This window comes from Myxine glutinosa, chromosome 5 (genome assembly GCF_964187855.1).
Source record: "Myxine glutinosa chromosome 5, kmMyxGlut1.1, whole genome shotgun sequence".
NCBI lineage: Eukaryota > Metazoa > Chordata > Myxini > Myxiniformes > Myxinidae > Myxine > Myxine glutinosa.
The window spans coordinates 41,507,391-41,532,334 of NC_136265.1; the positions used below are offsets into that span (position 1 = coordinate 41,507,391).

Sequence of the window (24,944 nt, forward strand, 5' to 3'; positions counted from 1 at the left end):
ATAAGAGGGCGGGCCGCCATTTGGCAGACTGCAGGCCCAAGCGGGGCCTTCGAATCCGGCGACATCGGCTTGTTACGAGCTGCATTCGCCCTTTTCACATCTTCACCTCTCGTCCATCAACACCACCAAGTACCCCCTGTCTTGTATGAATGTTGTCCAGGCCTAAGGTTTATCTCGTTAGGGTCACCCCGCGAAACCCTTAATCGTAGCTCCCTAGATAAGAGCGGGTTATTACTCGTAGTTGAATTATGTTATCGTGAACGCCTTGCTTGTTTTGTGTACCCTAATGTTCCCCCATTAAATCTGGTTGATTCGTATGGAAGTTGCCGCACTGCATTCATCTGTGTCGCATTGAAGAGCAATCCGCTCGATTTGTAATTAAAACCAAGCTGGCTACAGGTTGCGGCAGACTTCGCTCGGTCTCTGACAAACCCAACCTGTAGCGACGGGTGTCTCCCCAACTGGCAAGGCACAGGTGTAATTTGGTATCGCGATAGAGGCGCGTAACCCGAGATCTGTGTCGAACCAGCCGGCGTTGCACCCGTGGGACGGCCGTGCCGGGAGGCGCGACCCGTCACCTACAACAATATATATATATATATATATATATATATATATATGCTTTATGCCACATACATTGATCTGAATATCAAAACATTACAAGTGATACAAATATATACACAACAACCAACAACAGGCATTTTAAGGCCATTTTCCATGCAAGAGCGGGGGTTAGCCTTGCGGTCCCCATGACAATCTTCTCCATTTTGCCCTATTTTCTGAATCTCCCCTTGTTAACCCCCTTGCCCGCATTTCTTCTTCCACCACCTTTAGCCAAGTCTTTCTCGGTCTTCCCCGTCCTCGACTACCTTCCACATTCATTTCCATCACTCTTCTCAACCAGTCACTTTCATCCTTCCTCAACACATGACCAAACCATCTCAACCTGTTTCTCTTCACAGCATCCATCACAGGCTCTATTCCCATCATCTTTCGCAATTCATTTGTCTTCCTCTCTCTCAACGATACTCCGCACATCCACCAAACCATTCGCATTTCCACCCTTTCCAGCCTTCGTTGCTGCTCTACATTCATTACCCATGTCTCGCTCCCATAAATCATAACACTTCTCACACATGCAGCATACACCTTTCCCTTCAGCTTCAACGACACTCCCCTCCTCATCAGCACGCCACTCAGTTCCCGAAACTTTTCCATGCACATCTTACTCGAGCAACCGTTGCCGAATCTGATCCACCTTCTCCATTCAACATGTCTCCGAGGTAGCAAAATGTTTTCAAACCATCCAGCTTCACGCCGTCTCCAAGATCCAACTCAACATTTCCTCCATCTGCAGCTCCCTATGTGCATACCTTACACTTGAATGTAGCTGCCACACTGGTTAATGACCCTCTCAAACCACTACATTTTTGATGAACCCACTCAGCGCACATTGTACATTGAATGGAGTTCACTCCGACACCATTCCTGCACACAGCACACGGCCACTTCCCAGTTCTTTCCACCTCACCACATGCTTTACCACTTGCCATCACCTTCGTTTTCCGATATTCACCTTCAGACCTTTTGTCTCCATATATTCCTTCCACTTGTTCATCTTCTCCTTCAGTCCATCCATACTTTCCACAATCAACACCAGATCATTTGCATACAACTCCCACGGTAAACCCTCCTTTACGTTCCGAGCCAGCACCTCCATCACAGTTACAAATAGTAGTGGACTTAGTACCGACCTTTGATGCACTCCCACCTTCACCTCAAACTCACCATTGTTCCCGTCCTTCGTCCTTACAGCTGTGCACTCTTTCGTACATTGTCATCACGACTCTGATCAACCATTCCTCAACTCCTAACTTCCTCAATGTCCATGTCACTACTTTGCGTGGAACCCTTTCGATTGCTTTCTCCAGATCAACAAACCCAAGAAACAACTTCTTCCTCTTCTCCATGTACTGCTCCTGCAACTGCCTTACAATAAAAAGCGCGTCTGTCGTTCCTCTTCCTGGCATAAATCCAAACTGCATTTTGTCGATCTTCACTTTCTTCCTTATCCTCCTCTCCAACACCCTTTCCAATACCTTCATTCCATGCTCCAATAACTTTATCGCTCGATACGAGCCACAGTCCAGAGGGTCACCTTTCCCCTTGTATCGAGGGACGAGGGTACTCAGTTCCCAATCCACTGGAATGCGGCCTTCTTTCGCCACCAGATTACAGATCTCTGTCATTCTCTTCACACCCCCAACTTCCTGCTGCCTTCAACATATCTCCCACAACTCCCGTCGGCCCTCCCGCTTTTCTACTCTTCATTGCTTTTATCGCTTCCTCAACTTCATTCTGTTATCTTCTCTGCCGGTCCTAAAACTGGGTTACTTTCTATGTTGCCATCCCATTCATTCTCTGTATTCAACAGCATTTCCATATATCTTTTCCATCTTCCTTTAATTCCATCTGGGTCCACAACGATTTGTCCCACTTCATCCTTCAAGCAACTCACCCCCATCACATAGCACCTCTCTTTCGCTATCTGCTTTGCAATCCTGAATACCGCTCTCTGACCCTCTTCCGAATCAAAGTGTTCCCTGAACGCTACAAATACAAATATACAAATATATACAGAATAAATACAAAAACGATACAAATATATACGATTTATATAATCTAGAGATACATGTCAAAGCATGTATTCAAAGTATTAATAAATACAAAAACGACACAAATATATACGATTTATATAATCTGGAGATACATGTCAAAGCATGTATTCAAAGTATCCATTTCAAGATACGCATGTTCAAGAAGAATAACATTTTATTATTTGTACAATTTTAATACACCAATGAAAGACCGATATTTTAGCTTCTTTCTGCAAATCCTATAATACAAATGCAGCAAAACATTAAAATCAATGGGAAAAGCGTTCAGTTTGAACAATCATGCGCTGCAAGGTATCATCGAATGGCGATGGCCCCTCGAGGTGAATCTTACCTGACGGCCATGGTCATTTATACATCCATCACGTTGGAATCACATTTACGTCCTTACGTCCATTTACGTACATGCGATTAGTTGGACCCCAAAGGCTGAATTTTGATCGTGTCCCAGGATGGTTATCAAAAACCGTTTTCCTGTGCACCTCAGTTAGAAGAGCAACTACTTTTTAGTATCTGAAGGGGGTTCCTTTTGCTGGCAGAGCTTTTGTACGGCACTTAACATCTCTTCACAGAGTAGCCTCTCACTCTTCATCACAAGTTTCTCGTCGTCATCTAAAAAAAAAGAGAAGAAGATGCATTGCAATAAGGGGAGATATAAAATGGATGCACATTTGCACAGAAAGGGGGGGAAAAAATCACACAAAGGATGTCAAGGCACGACTCACTGAACGAGACGGTAACACAAGGCGCTGAGCCATCGTGTCGTACATCTGTGCGCAACACGCAGGCGTAGTTGGTTTTTCGCACCCGTTCCACATTCACACGCGCAAGAAACTCCCTGCAACACAAGCAGGAGTAATCGTGATTCGACAACAAGGGCCAAGTATTACACACATGATTGCGCAGATAATCAAATTCAAAGTTGGGCAGAAAGGAAGGTATATTTGCACGCTGCAAAAGCTACGGTGATGAACCCAAAAGCATACGTCATTATTTGTTCAGGGTACAGGAAGCCAACTCTGACTCCTTGTGTGACAACAACGACCACTACTGACAAGGCGGGTCCTCCAGCTAAAGCTTCATGCGATAGATGGCGCACATGTATTGATGCATCGCCCAGCCGAGAAAACACGAGGGTGGCAGTTTTTTAGTTGGGTCGAGATTCAAACCCAGGTGAGATAGCTCAAAGGTGAGTGTGCACGCCTCTCAGCCATCCTGTTGCCGTCGCAAACCCCCATCTAAAGCAAAGTTGAAACATGGCAAACATGGTTGAAACTCCAGGATTGACCCAATATCAAATTTTGAGTTAAAAGAAAAAAAATCCTATTTTGACCCCTAAGTCCCCACCTCCTGGGGCATGAAATGGTGGTAAAATCAAAAAACTCGTTGCCCATTTCATTCCCCCCCCCCCTCCCACCCCCCAATGTTGATTGCCTATACGAAGTTGAATTTGAAAAATGTTTTAAAATGTGCCTGTAACTGCATTTTTTTAGTATGGCGAAAAATAATAATGCAATTGCACCTTCTTGTCTTGCCATGTTGTGATTATAACTACCAGGTTTGCTGCATTTCTACACAATAGTTTAGAACATAGCCTGACAGATGGACAGACAGACAGACAGACAGAGCCAATTACAATCCAAAACCAAACACTATTTTAGATGAGGCCTCACTTTAATCCTATACAGTATTAAAACAACCTCTTTCTATTAATAACTAGACGACCCATGATCCGTTGGGTCAATGTTATTATATATAATTAAGGGGTTACCATGGTTACAGTGGGGGTCAAAGGTCAACCTATGGCGAATATATATAATTTTCTCACACTTTCTAATAGAGGCAAAATGCCATATAAAACTAAATTTACTGGTTCTAATTGCTTTTATTTATCAATCCTCACATAGAAGAGCAGTTTTTAGTAATGAGCAGTGAGGAGAAGACCCCTCAGCCAATGATGCCACCCCGCAGCCAATGATGTGACCCCTCAGCCAATGATGCTACCCCTCAGCCAATGATGTGACCCCTCAGCCAATGATGCGACCCCTCAGCCAATGATGCTACACCTCAGCCAATGATGCCACCCCTCAGCCAATGATGCCACCCCTCAGCCAATGATGTTACCCCTCAGCCAATGATGCCACCCCTCAGCCAATGATGCCACCCCTCAGCCAATGATGCGACCCCTCAGCCAATGATGCGACCCCTCAGCCAATGATGCGACCCCTCAGCCAATGATGCGACCCCTCAGCCAATGATGCGACCCCTCAGCCAATGATGCCACCCCTCAGCCAATGATGCTACCCCTCAGCCAATGATGCTACCCCTCAGCCAATGATGCCACCCCTCAGCCAATGATGCCACCCCTCAGCCAATGATGTGACCCCTCAGCCAATGATGCTACACCTCAGCCAATGATGCTACACCTCAGCCAATGATGCTACCCCTCAGCCAATGATGCTACCCCTCAGCCAATGATGCTACCCCTCAGCCAATGATGCTACCCCTCAGCCAATGATGCTACCCCTCAGCCAATGATGCTACCCCTCAGCCAATGATGCTACCCCTCAGCCAATGATGCTACGCCTCAGCCAATGATGCTACCCCTCAGCCAATGATGCTACCCCTCAGCCAATGATGATGATGATGCTACCCCTAGACGACCCATGACCCGTTGGGTCAATGTCAGTTTGAATAGATATGAGAATAGAACTAAAGCGAACGCTGGACATCATCAGGGAGATTATTTGGGCCAGCAAGCCATAAGGCTCACCTCTCCAGCGTTCTAAATCACTTACCTGTGACACGTGATTTCGGCCCTTATCTCCGATCACGTTGACGAAAATCACCACAGCATATCGTCAAGATCCCTCCAAAAGGCTCGTCTTTGTCACATACATCATGCAACGTGCGATCCACAGCCTCGAAACTCTCTCTCCTGATCATAGGACACTCATCCCACACGATGTGTTTTGTACTTCGAAAGAGGTCTGCGATAGTGGAATTTTTATCGATGTTGCATACGCCATCTTCCCTCGGTGTGAGGGATTTGGAACCTTGAGTGCGCTGTTCTTCCACCAGGCATGAGGGTAGCAGCTATGCCAGATGAGGCCACCGCAAGGGCAACTTCTCCACTCGCTCTCACTTTAGAGAGAATCAGGTTAATAAGAAACGTCTTCCCTGTGCCTCCAGGCGCGTCAATGAAAATCATTGATGACTGATTCGTGCGGATGTTGCTATTCGTGTCCATAGACGTGAGGTGTGATTCGTTGTCCGCGTCCGTAGCGCCGTCGGAGGGTTGATACGACATTCTTCCTGCAAATAGTATTGTGTTTGTGCTATCGTTTTGCCGATCATCAAATGACAAATAAATTACATTGTTAAAATTAAAGATTTCAAATAAACCTATTCAAAGTGTATGCGCATATAAATAATAAAAAAAATCGAAGAAATATCTCTCGGTAATTTCCTGAAACATATTTTACTTCCGGGTAATAATGTCGAATGAAATGACGAAGATATACAGGGTGATTGAAAAGTAACTCCCTATTTTAAAATATTTAGAAATTATTTATTTATTGTAATATTTTTCTCAAATTTTTATTGTTTGTTCCTTAATGTATGAGAATGTAATCTGTGTTGGTTTTTTTTCAGATTATTTTTTGTTTGAAATTCGGAAGCCCTACAAACATGGCTGGACGTCTTACCCTGCAGGAGCGTGCCCAGCTAGTGGTATGAAGATTGGTCTGATCTCTTTAAAAATATCCTCTGGTCCGATGAAGCGGTATTTCACATCGGTGGGTTTGTGAACCGTCACAACTGCTATTACTGGGCAGGAGAAGATCCTCGTGTTATTTCTGAAAAAACGCAATATCGGCCCAAGGTAACGGCGTGGTGTGGAATGACTTCGGAAAGGATTGTAGGTCCCTTCATTCTTCGCGATACCATGAATGCCAAAAGGTACCTCACCATGCTGCAAGACGAAATCTGGCCAATTATCAGTGCTTCGGAGAATGTTGAAGATTTGATTTTCATGCAAGATGGCACTCCTCCACATTTTGCTATTGTTGTTCGTGAATGGCTGAATGCCCACTTCCCTGGGAGATGGATGGGTCGTCGTGGTCCGTATGAGTGGCCAGCCAGGAGCCCTGACTTAACACCATGTGACTTTTTTCTTTGGGGTTGGGTAAAAGAGCAAGTCTACTGTACCAAACCAACGACTTTGGAAGAACTTGAAGGGCGAATACGAGAAGTTATGTCTTCCATCCCACAAGAGTTCCTGGTGAAATCAGTTGACGCGGTTCCCGGGCGGCTTGAGAAGCTGCTGGCGAATTCTGGTGCCCGTATCGAATTTTAAATAAAACTTCATGCTATACGCTTTCTTCTTATATCCATTTCGTGTAAAAATTATAGTTAAGAAATACATTATAAGTATTTTAAAATAGGGAGGTACTTTTCAATCACCCTGTATACTGTATGCCTGTTATTTTAGGCGGTGTATTTTCGTATATCAACGTGGCGCGATTTTTAAAATATATCTCTGCAATTTCCCGTGTGTGCGTGAATGTTCTCAATTATTTATTTTACCGAGTCTAAAACCATCGATAAAAATGAAATCAGATGGCGAGTTAGATTGAAGATAAAGGCGTGAGACAGACTCAATGGCCTTGAAGATACAAGCCTTTCAGAATTCATTTCGTTCTATAAACGGAAACTTTCATCGGATTTTCTTCCCGTTTTTTTTCAACCGAGTCTAAAACTATGTTAGCGACTGTGAAAAATGAAATGATATATCGAATTTGATTTGAAATAAAACTGAGAGAGAGAGCAAGACACCACGGGCCTACAAAACAGGCCTCAAAGCTATGCGAGTTAATAAAATGGTGGATATTACTACTCTCTCAAAGGGGTAAGCCACGCCCCCGGACCGATCGAATGTTACATACAAACACGCAAGATTTCAATTTTATAATTATATAGATAGATTTATCCCCCTACGAATACCAGCTAATACCCTGGTACTGTGTGCTGTCTCCTTGCCACGCTCCACACACCGTATCTATTACCACCCCCCAGATCCTTCTCCTGTGTGGCACGTTCCCAGATTGCCCCTTGTATCACGTAATCTCTGTTTTCATTATTCCTACCCATCCCCAGCACTTTAGGTTAAACTCATTCGTTCAGGTTAAATTGCATTTAACAATCCTTTGCCCTACCTTATCAAGTGTATTCAGAAAGTCAAGATACACTACATCCACGAAATCAGAAATTACTTTATACAACTCCCATCAATTTGCGAAACATGATCTTCCTTTGGTAAATACATGCTGACTACCTGTAATTAGTTTGTATTTAATCAAATGGTTCCCTGTCCGTTCCTAAATTAACGTCTCCAACACCTTTCGCACAACAGAAGTCAAGCTAACAGGTCCGTAGTTCCACAATTCATATCTGCATCCTTTATCAAATAACGAAGTTACCTTTGCTACTCTCCGATCCTCTGGTACTTGCCCCGACCCCAAGCTTTACCCAAGCTGAGATGCTTCTTCACTTCATCTACTCCAACTTTGAGGTCTACTCCAACATCTACTCATCTACTTCAAGGTCGACAACATCTACTTCGAGGTACAACATCTACTCCAACAACATCCACTCCAACTCCAACTAACTCCGAGGGCCTCTCACTTACTCACCGCAGGCAGGTTGGTGGTCTTTCTGTCTTCTACCGACTCCTCTCCGGCCTTGCTCCCCCAGCTCTCTCTGGGCTCTGTCCCCCAAATATTCCTACAGGTCGCACAAGATCTGCCAGCAACCCTCTTATGGTTAAACTGCCAAAATCAAGGCTCTCTCCACATTCACTCTTTCATTCCTCTTTTCTCCCATCTCTGGAATTCTCTTCCCTCACTCTCTTCAATCCCACTCCTCCCTCCAGGTCTTTAAGACAGCTGTTCATCACCATCTCTTATCTTCCCCCATCCAAAACCTTGATCTTTTCTACCCCCGCTAATTTCACCCCAAATCCACTTTTTGAGGTGCCGACTTCTTTCCTGGAAGTCCTTGTAGTGTCCATATGTTTTATACTTCTCACACCCCCACCCCCTTCCCTCGCCTCCTCCCCCCAAGCTCTCTCCCCCCCACAGATCTCCCGATGTCCCTGCACTCAAATGTTGTTTGTGTGCTTCCCCTTCCTTCCCCATCTTGTCTACCATTCCCTTTATTATATAGCTCCCCTTATTATATAATTTGTGTCTGTTTTGATTTTTTTGTGTGATAAATGTTAGCTCTTTCACGAGCCTCGATCCTGTATACAAAAAGAAAAAAAAGAAAAAAGAAAAAAAACTTTTTCAACAAAAAAAACATAATTTCCCTTTTCCCAATCGTCCATCTCTGACACCACCTTTCATTACCTCCACCACCTGTGGTGGATGGAGGTTATGTTTTCACCCCTGTGTCTGTGAACAGGATATCTCAAAAAGATGTGGACAAATTTGGACGAAACTTGGTGGACAGGTTGAGTGTGTAACAAGGAAGAATCGATTCAATTTTGGTGAACATCCAAATACGGATCCGAATACGATTTTTTTTTTTTTTTTTTTTTTAAGTGATTCTTCACCATTGAGAGATGGTGCCAAAACCGATATGTAGCACGATTTCTCAAAACGTTGTGGACAGATTCAGACAAAACTAGGTGGATGAGTGTTTTTAGGTGACAACAACAAGCGGATTCGATTTTGGAGGTCCGGATGTGGAACCGGCCTGTCTGTGGGATACAAAACGTAAAGTGTTCAGCCAAGCAGAAGTATGCGCTCTACCGAGTGCCGTTTTAGTCAATTAAAGAATAGGTCAAACGAATCTATATATTTTTAAAATTAGATTATGCTTAAAAGTACAAAAAGTACAAGGACCCTCCCTTGGTCATGTGTTGAGGAAGGATGAAAGTGACTGGTTGAGAAGAGTGATGGAAATGAATGTAGAAGGAAATGAATGTAGAAGGAAGTAGAGGACGGGGAAGACCGAGAAAGACTTGGCTAAAGATGGTGGAAGAAGAAATGCGGGCAAGGGGGTTAACAAGAAGAGATGCAGAAAATAGGGCAAAATGGAGAAGATTGTCATGGGGACCGCAAGGCTAACCCCCGCTCTAGTAGGGAAAATGGCCTTTAAAATTTATGTTGTGTTGTGTTTGTTAAAAGTACAAAATATTGGCATGATTAAAAGTCATTTTATGGTCAGAAATGGATGAATGCAAGAGAGACCTTCAAGGAACGTCTGACATCTGGTGTCCACCCTGGGTCCCCAGACCACCAGGAGTGGTAGGAGCCTAGGCCTATAATATTGTTGCGGATATGGCATTTGGCCTCCATATCCGCTTGTAAATATTCCCCTATTTCCCCAATACTCCCCAACTATCCCCAATCCCCCATTCCCTAGTCCCATTGCCTGTAAATAACACTCTGTAGAACCGACCTTCCCCTTTTTCCCCCATTAAATGTCGTGCCCAGGTCCACCGCATCTCACGTAGACAACTTTCGGACATCTTGCTAGTTATTCTTAGTCTATGTCAGTTAAGGACTCGTTTCCATTAATTCTGACTCTTCGTTGCACCAGAATGTGATCGTATGGCACCAGTAGTGAGTTTAGGACCTCCCCATACCTCCTCCCATCTTCCCCATGAAACAACAACAACAACAACAACAACAACTACAACAACGGCGTGCGGGGAGTGTGCGTACTCACACCGGCTTGGTTAGCCGCCATTGACCATGCGCTCCGACGGGGTTACCACGAAGGGGCTCACTGTCAGCTCCTCGTCAAGGGCGGAGCCCGGTAACCCCCCCGCACCCAATAAGAAGGGCGGACCGATTCCATCTGGGGCGGAGCTAACTAGCCGAGGGCGTGTCACTCCCCGCCGGATATACGCAGCGACTGACCGGACGTGACGTCAGATGCGCCCCCAGCTTGAAAAGACAAGTCGCGACCTCCGAGCGCTGAGCGACCTCCCCGCATCTACTGGACCGGACCGGGTCGATTCTGTCCCTGAGCCAAGGTGCACCTTGAGCCATCGACTACCCGCTTTCCTTGCCATCAATCCCCGTGTGAGTCAGTTTTGTCCTGTTTATCTGTCGTCTGTCGGGGCTACTATAAGACCGTAATTAAGTGCCTGCCTTACTATGCTGTCTCTCTCATCCCTGTAATCTGACCTTCCGCAATATTATAACCTCCTCCGGAGGTCTTGAGAACTGAACCCTTGGTGTCGTGTCATTTTAACCCAGCCGTTGTGTCCTTTTCCTCAATTGATTTAGCGTAGCGCGACTCGGCCAACGTTCGAGTATAATCGGGTAAACGTGCAGACGCGGTCATACCAAACCGCTCGGTAAACCAACATCCACAACCGCGTCTGTAACAATTGGTGTCAGGAGTGTCGGATTCGGACCTGGGACTAAATTTGTTAGGCCCAAATTTTGGAACACCAATTGTACCACTAGGGTAACAATTGGTGTTGGGAGGTAGAATTCGATCCGGAGCGCGTTTTACGCGCTCGAAATTATAACAGCGAAATTTGATTGTGTTTTACAAAATATAAAAACCCGAATTTTGAAAGTCGCGCTATGGCAGACCAAGTCGGCTGGGGTCCGGTAGAGGAGAGTGAGGCAGGGTCGGTCCAGGACCAAAATGAGGGACATAAGGAGAGCGAAGCAGTGAGGGTAGCAGACGCACAAAATAGCGTCGTTGCGCCCGACGTTGCGGGCGCGCAAAATGGCGCCTCGCTGGTCACGGCGACCGCGCCCGCGACCGTGGCAGCGCCCCTGGTGGATTCGAACCTTTTCCTCCTGCAAATGAGGGCCTTTATGGAACAAATGGGTGAGCGATTAGAGGGCCAAATGGGGGTAATGAGGGACGAAGCGAGGGGTACTGGTGAGGGATTAGACAATAATTTTAAGGGATTAGACATGAAATTTGGGAAATTAGACGATAGATTAGGAGAAATACAGGAGGGGTTAATGGGGGTAGAAAACAGAATGGCCGCTCAAGAGAATCAAATGGAAGGGATGCAAAAGGGGTTAGAGGGGTTAGAAAACAGGATGGAAGGCAAATTGAGGGACATGAGGGACCAAGCGGAAAGGGAAGTTAAACAAATGGGGCAGCAGATAGAGGGGGTCAGAATGGGGGTAGAAACCAAACTGGATGCTCACAGGGAGGAAATGGAGCAGATGAGGGTGGCATCTGGGCAGGAGATGCAAGTGATGGGAGAAGAGATCAGAAGTGGTGTGAGTGAGGAGGTCGGAGGAGTGCGCGAGGAGGTGAGGCACTGTAAGGAGCGCATGGAGAAGGAGGTGAGAAAGGGGACTGTAAAATTGCAAGGTGGTATAGAGGAGTTGACGCTGGGAGTAGAACAACTGACAGTGGGACAAAAGGAGTTGGGGGGCCAGGTAAAGAAGAACACAGCGGTAATAGAGGGTTTCAAATCGACACAGAAGGAGATGAAAAAGGACGTAGGGGTAATTAAAAAAGAGTGTCAGACGGTACACGAGGACCTGACGAGGAAAATGAACAAGGTGGTAGAGGTGATGGAGGTTAAAGAGCGGGAGGTGCGGGAGCACATAGAAAAAAATAAAGTGGAGTTAGAGGAAGAACTTAAACGGGCGCACGAGGAGATGAAGGAGGTGAAGCAGAAATTAGAAGAAGTGGAAGAAGGGGTGAGCGAAATTAAGAAGCGACGGAGAGAGGATAAGAAAGAGATAAAAGAGGAGGTAAAAGAATTGGTCCAAAGTCTGTGTTCGGATCGTGATGATGTGCTCATTAACCGGATGAGGGATTCGCAGGTGATGGAGGAGAAGCGAAGAGAAAGAGGACCCGGTGTAAGTGGTGACCAATATGGTCGTGCGTATGATGCGCCAGGTGATTTAATAAGTTTGGGGGTCGAGATAGACCCGGATGTTCGTGAGAGGCCAAGAGTGAGGTGTATGGCTGGTCCGGAGGGTATGGAACGAGAGGTGCGAGGTGTGGTTGAGCAAGGTTGTGGTGGTATGGAATGGGTAGCGGGTTGCGGAAGTGTGACCCATGCATCGACACCAACAGGGGTAGTTGTTGGAGGGACCGGGGAGGCACGAGAGCCCCTTGGGGGTAATGTACTGTGGGGGCCCGGCCGGTTCGGCCCCGCGCTGACCCCGCAAGGGGCGACGCACGGGGTCCGGCAGGCGGGCAACGACTCGCATACGAGGTGGTCCCACAAGGTCCCACTCGCGCCGTATGACGGCAAGAGTGATCTACGCGCGTACCTGGCGCAGTTCGACTGTGTGTGTAAGGGCAACGGTTGGGGTGAGGACGAAGGTGGAGTACACCTGGTGGCCGCATTGCGCGGCGCGGCGGCGGAGGTGCTGACGGCATTACCAGCGGGTGCTCTCACCCTGCCAGCCCTCCGCGACGCCCTAATTAATCGATTCGGCATTGAACAGCAGAGCGAGCTTGTTAAAGCTCAGCTCGCGCTGCGAAAGCGCAAGCCCCAGGAAGCCATCGGGGAGCTTGCCCACGACATTCGCCGCGCAGTGGGGATCGCACATGCTAGCATGGCAGCGGATTCCCGGGAAAGCCTGGCGCTGGACCATTTTATCCAGGCCCTCCCGGATATTGAGCTCCGGCAACAGCTCGCCATGTGGCGCCCGCAGACTCTGAGCCAGGCGGCTGACGCTGCGGCCCGTTGGGAAGCAGCGAGGCCCCTGGCCCGGGGGGGCGAGCGTCTCGCAATGGCGGTCCGCCAGGTGGGACCCCCGATGGAGGGCGGACCCCTTAGGGGGCCCGCCCCCGACGTGGGTCCTGACCTGGCGGGCATGGTCCGGAGGCTGGTGGACCAGCGCCTGGCGGGACCTGGACCATGGCAGGCGGCCCCGGAGGTGGCCCGCGGTGGACCACGAGCGGGTAATCCAATTCGGACCTACAGGGGGGGAAATTTGGAATTCCGGAGGCAAGCACCTTATCAGGTGAGGTGCTATACCTGCAACCGTCTGGGTCACCTGGCGCGGCACTATCGAGCCGCGCGCCGGGATGATCCCCGGCGGTTGAGGTCCTCAACTCCGCCCAGGGGGGAGCGGGTTAGCCGACCCCAGACACCCCCCCGCCAGACCCCGGGAAACTAGAAGGTGTCGGGCACGTAGGGCGGTGTTCGGCAGAAGAGGATGGAGGAGAGCCCTCATTGACGCGACAGGTCATTTATTGTGGCCAAATTGGAACTGGTAGCCTGACAATTAGATGCAAAATTGCCGGCGTGGGGGTAGACGCCGTAGTGGACACAGGAGCTAGCGCCACGATCATCAGCCCTGTGGTCCTTGATTCGAGCGCAGGTGGCTGGGATAAGATCCAGCGCCTGCAAAATTATAGTTTACAACTTGCTACCGGGGTAACGGCCCCGATCATAGGGCGTGGTTCTGTGACCCTCAAGTTAGGGTCGGTAAGGAGGGAGATAGATGTTTGGGTGGCGGAGGTGTGCGACCCATGTTTAATAGGGTTGGATTTGTTGACTGCCAGCGGTTGTAAAATCGACTTGTGCCGGGGGATCCTGCAGGTGGGAGTAGAAGAGCTGCCGTTAGGGGGAGTGAGCACGGCCGAGAGAGCGAAGCTGGAGGCTTCCGAGGCCGTGACCATCCCCCCAAGGGCCGAGGCGATAGTGCCGGCCCGGTGGGCAGCTCGCCCAACATGGCAGGAGTCCTGCGGCCTGGTCGAACCGGTGGCAGCGCAGTCCATACCGGGTTTAATCGTGGGCCGCACCCTTGTAAAAACGGACGGACCGGTAGTGGCCGTCCGAGTAATAAATATGAGTACAGAACCACGCACTATAGTAAGGGGCACGAGGGTAGCTGGCTGCACCCCAGTTGAGGAAGTCGCGACAGTGAGGGGCGAGAACGTCCAGCCGAGCCGACCCCGGGGGGAGCCTTCAATAACAAGTAGGAATTGGCCCGATCCCATTTGCGAGATGGTAAATCGTAGTAGCGTAGAGTTGGGAGGTACCCAGAGGGAGGCCTTACACAAACTGGTTGGGTCCCATTTGGACCTCTTCTCCCTGTCCACCGAGGATATTGGACGTACGGGCCTGGTGAAACATCAGATCCACACCGGTGAGGCCCGGCCTATTCGTCAGGCCGCCCGACGGCTCCCTTGGAGCAAGAGGGCGGAAGCTGACGAGCAGGTTGAAAAAATGCTCGACGCAGGCGTGATCGAGCCCTCGGGAAGTCCTTGGATGTCACCTGTTGTGCTGGTCAAAAAGAAGGATGGGACCACGCGGTTCTGCGTGGACTATCGCCAGCTAAACAACGTGACACTCAAGGACTCATATCCCCTGCCAAGGATTGATGACACCCTCGATGCCGTTGCGGGCTCAAATTGGTTTTCAACTTTGGACCTCAAGAGTGGGTATTGGCAGGTGGAGATGGATAGGGCAGGGAAGGAGAAAACGGCATTTTCCACAGGTAAGGGACTGTATCAGTTTACTGTGATGCCGTTTGGTTTGTGTAACGCCCCCGCCACCTTTGAAAGATTGATGGAGCATGTACTGGGCGGCATGCCATGGCAATCATGCCTGGTGTACCTGGATGACGTCCTGGTACATGCCCAAACGTTCCCCCAGGCAGTAGCTAATTTGGACCAGGTGTTCGGGTGCCTCAGACAGGCAGGGTTGAAGCTGAACCCGAGTAAGTGCACTTTGTTTGCAAGAGAGGTGGCCTATCTAGGTCACGTGATCGGCCGCGAGGGGGTAAAAACGGACCCAGACAAAATTAAAGCGGTAGAGGAGTGGCCCGCACCACGTACCATCAAAGAGGTGCGGGGATTTTTGGGACTCTGCTCCTACTACCGGCGCTTTGTGGCGAAATTTGCGGAGTTGGCCCGTCCCCTCCACCGGCTTACGGAGAAGGGGACGCGATTTAATTGGACACGGGAGTGCCACGAGGCCTTCCAAAAATTGAAGGGGTGTCTGACATCCGCACCCCTTCTAGCGTACCCCACTAGCAACGGGGCATTTACCCTGGACACGGATGCGAGCCAGGAAGGATTGGGCGCAGTTTTGTCTCAGACACAGGAGGGCGTGGAGAGAGTGATTGGTTATTATAGTCGGGCCTTAAGTAGGCCCGAGAGAAATTATTGCGTCACTCGCAAAGAGTTATTGGCTATGCTGGCTGCCATGAACCATTTCCACCCGTACTTGTACGGGCGGAAATTTTTGGTTAGAACTGACCATTCCTCCTTGCAATGGCTCCTTCGGTTCAAGGAACCAGAGGGCCAAATTGCGAGGTGGTTGGAAAAGTTGCAGCAGTACGATTTTGATGTGGCCCATAGGGCCGGGAAGGCCCATGGTAATGCGGACGCATTCTCTCGGCGTCCTTGTCTGGGGGAAAACTGCAAATTTTGTGCGAGACACGAGGAGAGGGAACAATTGGGCGATTCGGACCCGACCCTCGTTGTCCGGGCAACCCGGGTGAGAGGGCCAATTTTGCCACTAACCGCAGATGAGGAATTCGGAACTTTGGCATGGAGCACGGCCCAGCAGGAGGATCCTGTCCTGGGGCCAGTGTTCAATTGGGTCAAATTGGGGCAAAGACCAAAGGGGGAAGAGGTCACCCCCCTCGGGGCACAAACAAAGGCATATTGGGCTCAGTGGCAGACCCTGGAATTGAAGGATAACATCTTGTATCGCAAGTGGGTGGAGGTTCCCTCTGATAGAACTTCCTGGCTGGTGATAGTCCCTGACAAATTCAAGAACGTCATATTGCAACAGGTGCATGGTACCCGCTCCGGCGGCCATTTGGGCAGGACAAAGACAATATCGCGGGTACGCCGGAGGTTTTATTGGGTGAATATGGGGCGCGACATACAGGACTGGTGTCGGAGATGCGACGCCTGTACTGCCAAAAAGGGACCAGCACGGAGGATGAGGGCCCCCCTTCAATTACACCAGGTGGGGGCCCCCCTAGAGCGGGTGGCCATGGATATCCTAGGCCCACTACCCCGCACCCGCCTAGGTAATAAGTACATCCTCGTTGTGATGGACTACTTCACCAAGTGGCCGGAGGCCTACGCCCTCCCCAAGCAAGAAGCAGGGGTGGTAGCGCAGGCCTTCGTGGAAGGATTTGTGTGCCGGCATGGGATTCCACAGGAGTTGCACACCGACCAGGGACGAAATTTTGAGAGCAAATTGCTAAAAGATGTGTGCAGTCTCCTGTCAATTCGGAAAACCAGAACAATGCCTTTAAGACCTCAATCTGACGGGATGGTGGAAAGATTCAACCGAACTTTAATCCAACAACTGGCACTGTTCACCGCCACCCGTCAGGATGACTGGGACGAACATCTCCCTTATTTGCTCATGGCCTACCGAACCAGCCAGCACGGGGCCACCGCATGCAGTCCAGCGTTGCTTATGTATGGGCGGGAGTTACGGGCTCCCGCCGACTTGCTATGCGGTCCCGTGCCAGACACAGTGGTTAACCCGCCGAGGGAGGGGTACGCACGTCACCTAGAGGAAGGCATGGAGCTAGTCCATGCCTTCACCCGCCGCTAACTCCATCTGGCGGGGGAAAAGATGAAGCGCAGGTACGACGACCGGAGCCAGGGGAGTCAATACGCTCCGGGGATGAAGATTTGGTTCTTTAATCCCCGGAGGCGGAAGGGAAGGTGCCCAAAGCTCACCTCCCCCTGGCAAGGCCCAGGAGTCGTCCTGTCGCAAATCTGTGACGTGGTCATTAAGATCAAAATGGGGCCACGAGCCCTCCCTCGGATCGTCCACGCCGACCGGATAAGACCTTACACCGGCGAGCAGGCGCCCCCGTGGATTGCCTCGGCTTTAGATGCCGAGGCGGGACCCAGTACCTCTGAATAAGGGGGGCTTATTAGTGCCAGAGGACTGGGGGATTGAGGAGCGATAGGCCCGGTGGGTAAGGGTGGCATCCCTGCCACCCTTCCCATGTGGGGGCAAAGGAGCAATAGCTTATGGGGTTGATGGCAGTGAAAACTAGCCCGGGTGGGTTAGGTTATATTGTAGGGATCTAGCGAAGATGACATTAGGTGACGTTAAGTTTAGTTAGTGACTGATACCTGTAGTGGGGACGCAGGTAGATTAGTGTGGATGATAATGACGAGGGAGCGCAATAGTTTAAAGGGACGACTGGGAAGCGCAAGTTTCAGAAGGGAGTAGTTAGCTGAGATGATGCCGTGTGTGTGAAGATTGAACAGGTGAGAATTGAACAGGTGTGATTGCACAAGTGTGCAACTGGACAGGTGTGTGGAGCAGTGTATGAGTAGTGGGTGTGTGGATCAGCGTGAATGCGCTTGGGGAGAGAAGGGTGCAGGTGGCACCAGGTGTGAGAGCACAGGTGTGCAGGTACAGGTGTGTGGAGAGAGTTGGAGTAAGTGGTACGGAGTGGTGTGCATGGTGCGAAGGTGTGGATGGGGGAAGAGTGGACCCCTTTCACGAGTACCCGGGGCGGGTAGTGTAAGTGTTAGGTAGAGGGTATAGGTAAATTGTGGTTGGATATTGGCATTTGTGGTGCGGTTGCAGAATGGTATTGCGGATGGGTGCATTAGTGTTGTGGAAATGGCTGGGCGTGTAGCCTGTTAGTGTGTGTAGTTGGTTGGGCACTCCACCACTGTGAGGATGTCGGCCAGGTGAGGCCGCAGGTGGGCTCTGGGAGCCGGTAGAGTTGTGGATGGGGCCCGAGGATCCGGAGGACGGACCCGGGTAGCCCAGTGCCAGAGAGGGCACCGAGTGGGGAGAGCGCCAGAGGGCCTTCCCCAGGTAGTTAGGTTAGGGTAAGGAGCAGGTAAGCTCGGAGGCAACTGCAGTGGTGGAGGTGTGCAGGTGGGTAGACCCGCTGGGAGAGGTACACGCCACAGCCCAGAAATTGTGCGAGGGCACCGGGAGATGAATCGGGGGAGTGAGACCCCAAATTGAAAAGCACCACAGTTGGTCAATGGGAATTGGTTTTTAGAACCCATAGTGTAAGTTGGCCAATGGATTGGCAGGGAAAGACCCCGGGTAATGTAAAGTTGTTAAAGTCATTTAGGAAATAGTTAGGATTTATGAACCTGTCGCACCATACGCAGCCACTTACCTGTGGTGATGATGATGACTCCACACCTGTGTTTTCTTTGTTTTGTTGCAGGAAATGAGATTGCTGTGGATTGGTGAGACGCATCACGACGTGGATGAGACATTGGGGTGATTCCATCTCTCCCTCCTTAGGAGGGACTGATGATGAATTGGTAATGGCAAATTTTGATGTTCAGTTGGAGATGGCAAATTTTGATGAGAGTTGAAAATGGCAAATTTGATTGGTTAGGAGGGAGAGAAGACGAATTTGGTTTATGGGAGGAACGGGGAAGACAGTAGGGACGTTTGTTGATTGGTAAAATAGATGTTTATGGGTAGTGTTGTGTTTTGTGGATGCAGTAAGGGGTAAGGGAGGGGCCATGTAGGTTACCTGGTGGGGGGGGGGGGGCGTACGGTAGGAACGTACCTGTCTCACCTGGTTCCCATGTGCCCCCAGTGTGCATTACCTTACATTGCGTGCACTTTTGCGCCCTTACCACCTTACTCACTTGTCTTTTCTTTTGTCTCCCACCTCCGAGGATCTGGCTTTGGGGCAGAGAGAGAGGAGAGAGAGGTGCTGGCTCCGCAGTTGTGGGCCTGCACTTTCGCTGCTTGCTGCCTGGATCGATACACCATATGGACCGCAATTTTGGTGGCCACCCACAATGGACCGCAGTTCTTTTGCGGCCAAGCACCACCCGTGGATGGACCTATGGGTCAACGTGGCACCTATGCCATACAGGTGAACCATTTATAGTTGGCCCCCTGACGGCCACAATAAAGAAATGGACGCGGTTGGCGCCTTTCTTTATTTTTGAAAGCAGTAAGAAGGCCAAGTGCACCACACGAAGGCAAGACCAGCGGCAGACCATCGGCCGGCTGCGACACCACACCGTGATTTATAGACACTTTATGGTGACTGCACCGATTGGTGCTTGGGGTGGTGCTTTTGGTGCTTGGAAGGGGTGCTCTGCACATTATTAAAGGCCGTAAGGCCACAGAGCACTCGTGGGTTGGTGTATCGATGTTGGCATGCGTGCTCCCTCTATGCATAACATCTGCATGTGTTCCTCCAAAAACAGGTCCTGGATCGTAGTGTAAATATCAGCGTAGTCTTGTGTAAATAATGCTCCCTACCGGCTGTATGTTTAGTTTGCGAATTCTTTCCGCAATTCGGTTATCCTGTGGGTGTGTTTCTGTGAGGAGAAGGGTGCAACGTCGCAGGGGGACATATTTACTCATTTGTGAATATCCGTAAAACTGTCGCACTCAGGGTAGAGTTAATAGTAGAGGGAACTACATCTGAGTGCCACACTAAAATAGGTAAAAATTTATCGGGTCGGGACGCCCCGAGGGTAGAGAAGGGTGCAATGTTGCGGATATGGCATTTGGCCTCCATATCCGCTTGTAAATATTCCCCTATTTCCCCAATACTCCCCAACTATCCCCAATCCCCCATTCCCTAGTCCCATTGCCTGTAAATAACACTCTGTAGAACCGACCTTCCCCTTTTTCCCCCATTAAATGTCGTGCCCAGGTCCACCGCATCTCACGTAGACAACTTTCGGACATCTTGCTAGTTATTCTTAGTCTATGTCAGTTAAGGACTCGTTTCCATTAATTCTGACTCTTCGTTGCACCAGAATGTGATCGTATGGCACCAGTAGTGAGTTTAGGACCTCCCCATACCTCCTCCCATCTTCCCCATGAAAAAACAACAACAACAACAACAACAACAACAACAACAACAACAACAACAACAACAACGGCGTGCGGGGAGTGTGCGTCCTCACACCGGCTTGGTTAGCCGCCATTGACCATGCGCTCCGACGGGGTTACCACGAAGGGGCTCACTGTCAGCTCCTCGTCAAGGGCGGAGCCCGGTAACCCCCCCGCACCCAATAAGAAGGGCGGACCGATTCCATCTGGGGCGGAGCTAACTAGCCGAGGGCGTGTCACTCCCCGCCGGATATACGCAGCGACTGACCGGACGTGACGTCAGATGCGCCCCCAGCTTGAAAAGACAAGTCGCGACCTCCGAGCGCTGAGCGACCTCCCCGCATCTACTGGACCGGACCGGGTCGATTCTGTCCCTGAGCCAAGGTGCACCTTGAGCCATCGACTACCCGCTTTCCTTGCCATCAATCCCCGTGTGAGTCAGTTTTGTCCTGTTTATCTGTCGTCTGTCGGGGCTACTATAAGACCGTAATTAAGTGCCTGCCTTACTATGCTGTCTCTCTCATCCCTGTAATCTGACCTTCCGCAATATTATAACCTCCTCCGGAGGTCTTGAGAACTGAACCCTTGGTGTCGTGTCATTTTAACCCAGCCGTTGTGTCCTTTTCCTCAATTGATTTAGCGTAGCGCGACTCGGCCAACGTTCGAGTATAATCGGGTAAACGTGCAGACGCGGTCATACCAAACCGCTCGGTAAACCAACATCCACAACCGCGTCTGTAACAATATTTAATTTCGACCTGCAACTGAAAATGCGAAACACTTCACTATATTGTGGTCGCCTATCCCCAGATGCTCTTGGATCTCCACCTTCGCTGCCACAACACTCCAACCTCATCCTCCGTTTCTATTCGAAAAAGTCCCAATGTCCTTCTCATGAAACGCCACAAGTCTCACCGCCTGCCCTCCCTCCCCCCTTTCTATTAAGCACCGTGCCACCCGACCACATACACAATGACCATACAGGGATCCATACATTCACAAACCCCTCCTTCCTACACCTTTCCTTCAGCCACTGGTTCACATCTGGCACTCTGCTGCAGAAATCTGCACTGACTCCCACCGTTGGTAGAATTCCTGAAAAATAAATCAATTCACACCCAAAATCCTTCAATCATTTCCCAAAAAACTCAATCATTTACCAATATGATGTAATTTAACATTTCTTCAATATCCCTAACTCCTACTTGTTCTAAACTGCACAGAACTCTCAACAATCCTTCTTCCACACCTATCATGGCACCCACACATGTACCTATCATAGCACCCACCCCCACAGCAACACATGCACCTATCATGGCACCCACACCCCACCAACACATGTACCTATCATAGGTACACGTGTTGGTGGGGTGTGGGTGCCATAATAAAGTGAGAAGGCGGCTGAGATCATTCAGCGGATCACTGAGTGGCTGAGATCTGAGTGAGAAGGCCCACCCCCTGACAGGTGCATATCATGGCACCCAAACCACACCAGCACATGCATCTATCATGGCACCCACACCCCCACCTATGTGCACACCGATCATGGCACCCACACCCCACCCCCTGAAAAATCAAGCAAAGATATTAACCCTTGTCTCAATTTATCCACCAAAGCTCTTAAGCCACCTATCATGGCACCCACATGCACCTATCATGGCACCCACTTGCACCTATCATGGCACCCACTTGCACCTATCATGGCACCCACATGCACCTATCATGGCACCCACATGCACCTATCATAGCACCCACGTGCACCTATCATGGCACCCACGTGCACCTATCATGGCACCCACGTGCACCTATCATGGCACCCACGTGCACCTATCATGGCACCCACGTGCACCGATCATGGCACCCACGTGCACCGATCATGGCACCCACGTGCACCGATCATGGCACCCACGTGCACCTATCATGGCACCCACGTGCACCTATCATGGCACCCACGTGCACCTATCATGGCACCCACACCCCCACGTGCACCTATCATAGCACCCACACTCCCACCTATGCGTGCACCTATCATGGCACCCACACCCCTACCAACACATGCACCGATCATGGCACCCATCAACACATGCACCTATCATGGCATCCACGCCCCCACCTATGTGTGTACCGATCATAGCACCCACACCCCCATGCGCACCTGTCATGGCACCCACACCACATCAGCACATGCAGCAATCATGGCACCCACACCCCACCAACATGTGTACCTATCATGGCACCCACACCCCACCTATGTGTGCACCTATCATGGCACCCACACCCCCACGTTCACCTATCATGGCACCCACACTCCCACCTATGTTTGCACCAATCATGGTACCCACACCAATGGGTGCACGCTATCATCGCACCCACACCCCACCTATCAATATTATGGCACCCACACCCCCACCAACACGTGCACCTATCATAGCACCCATCAGCACGTGCACTTATCATGACACCCACACCCCCACCTATGTGTGTCCCTATCACAGCACCCACACCCCCATGCACACCTGTCATGGCACCCACACCACATCAGCACATGCAGAAATCATGGCACCCACACCCCACCAACATGTGTACCTATCATGGCACCCAACCCCCCCAAATGTGTGTCCCTATCACAGCACCGACACCCCCATGCGCACCTGTCATGGCACCCACACCACATCAGCACATGCACCAATCATGGCACCCACACCCCACCTATGTGTGCACCTATCATGGCACCCACACCCCACCAACACGTGTACCTATCATGGCACCCACACCCCACTATGTGTGCACCTATCAGGGCACCCACACCCCACAAACACGTGCACCTATCATGGCACCAACCCCCACCCCCACCTATGTGCGCACCTATCATGGCACCCATCCCCACCTATGTGCACACCTATCATGGCACCCACACCCCACCTATGTGTGCACCTATCATGGCACCCATCCCCACCTATGTGCACACCTATCATGGCACCCACACCCCACCTATGTGTGCACCTATCATGGCACACACACCCCCACCTATGTGTGCACCTATCATGGCACCCACACTCCCACCTATGTACGCACCTATCATGACACTCTCACCCCACATATGTGTGCACCTATTATGGCACTCACACCCCATCTATGTGTGCACCTATCATGGCACCCACACCCCACCAACACGTGTACCTATCATGGCACCCACACCCCACTATTTGTGCACCTATCATGGCACCCACACCCCACAAACACGTGCACCTATCATGGCACCCACCCCCACCCCCACCTATGTACGCACCGATCACGACACTCACACCCCACATATGTGTGCACCTATCATGGCATCCACACCCCACCTATGTGTACACCTATCATGGCACCCATCCCCACCTATGTGCACACCTATCATGGCACCCACACCCCCACCTATGTGTGCACCTATCATGGCACCCACACTCCCACCTATGTACGCACCTATCATGACACTCACACCCCCACCTATGTGTGCACCTATCATGGCACCCACACCCCACCCCCTGACATTGACAAATCAAGCAATGATATTAACCCTTGTCTCAATTTATCCACCAAAGCTCTTAAACGAGTCACCTCCAAGTATTTGTAACCAGAAAGAACACCCTCCTTCTCTCCCCCCTCAGTCGCCAAGTGAACATTCAATGCACTAACTATAAGCGTTCATGCATTTGTCCACAGCCTCGCACCCATCGAGCGACATTTGCTTCCCAACCTTCTTCTTCTCACTTTGCAAAATAACTCAGCCCAGGCGCTTTGTTGTCCCTCGAAATCTGTCTGCGCAACGCCATCGCCCTGCTGGACTATGTGGATTCCTTTCGGCTCTTCTTAGCTTTCACATCAAGCGGATCGGACCCGTCACCCACCAAATCGGCTCGCCATGGCGCAGCCAAAGCCTCCCCAAAGTCCCCAGATCCCGACGTCGCACGTTCAAGCGCAGCCAACAACACCCAACAACATTAGCTCTCCCACATGAAGTGCCCGTCCGAAAAATAACCACAAGGAGAGTATTTTCTTCCTCACCTAGTTGCACGGACATTCCTCAAAAAAGGACAAAATTGCACTGCAATCTCTTTCACCGCTTTCAAATTAACCAATGCCTTGGGCGCAGCCATCTTGAATGATCGCACTATCGCTATCGCAGCCGCCTTTATTATTTCGCTCGGAACTAAACGTCTTTTCCAAATTCCAGTCTGAAACGAATTAGACATAAAACGTTTTAAAAGAAAGTTTTAAAAGTCAAGATGCGTTTGCATTTGAATGTAAGCGTGATAAATAGCCTCTTAATAGCAAAAAATAAAATATATATGCACGCACTAACTACACCGTTGTGACAAACATACATTGCACAATCACGAATTTTACTGTATCTTACTGAATATATAGAGACCGAATGATGCTTATTTGCCCCTCGTTACTCCATTGGATCATCATTAATAAAAGCTGTATGTCAG

General features: G+C 50.0%; 1 protein-coding gene across 1 annotated transcript; it reads right to left on the minus strand.

Moving 5' to 3' along the window:
- Positions 1 to 2,814: 2,814 nt before the first annotated feature.
- On the minus strand, positions 2,815 to 24,648 carry MRPL53 (mitochondrial ribosomal protein L53). Its single transcript, XM_068117246.2, has 3 exons — positions 24,514 to 24,648; positions 3,401 to 3,513; positions 2,815 to 3,287 (listed from the first exon to the last, which is right to left on the minus strand). Exons 1-3 carry the CDS (start codon positions 24,603 to 24,605, stop codon positions 3,175 to 3,177), a joined length of 318 nt encoding a protein of 105 aa, XP_067973347.2. The 5' UTR covers positions 24,606 to 24,648; the 3' UTR covers positions 2,815 to 3,174.
- Positions 24,649 to 24,944: the final 296 nt, after the last annotated feature.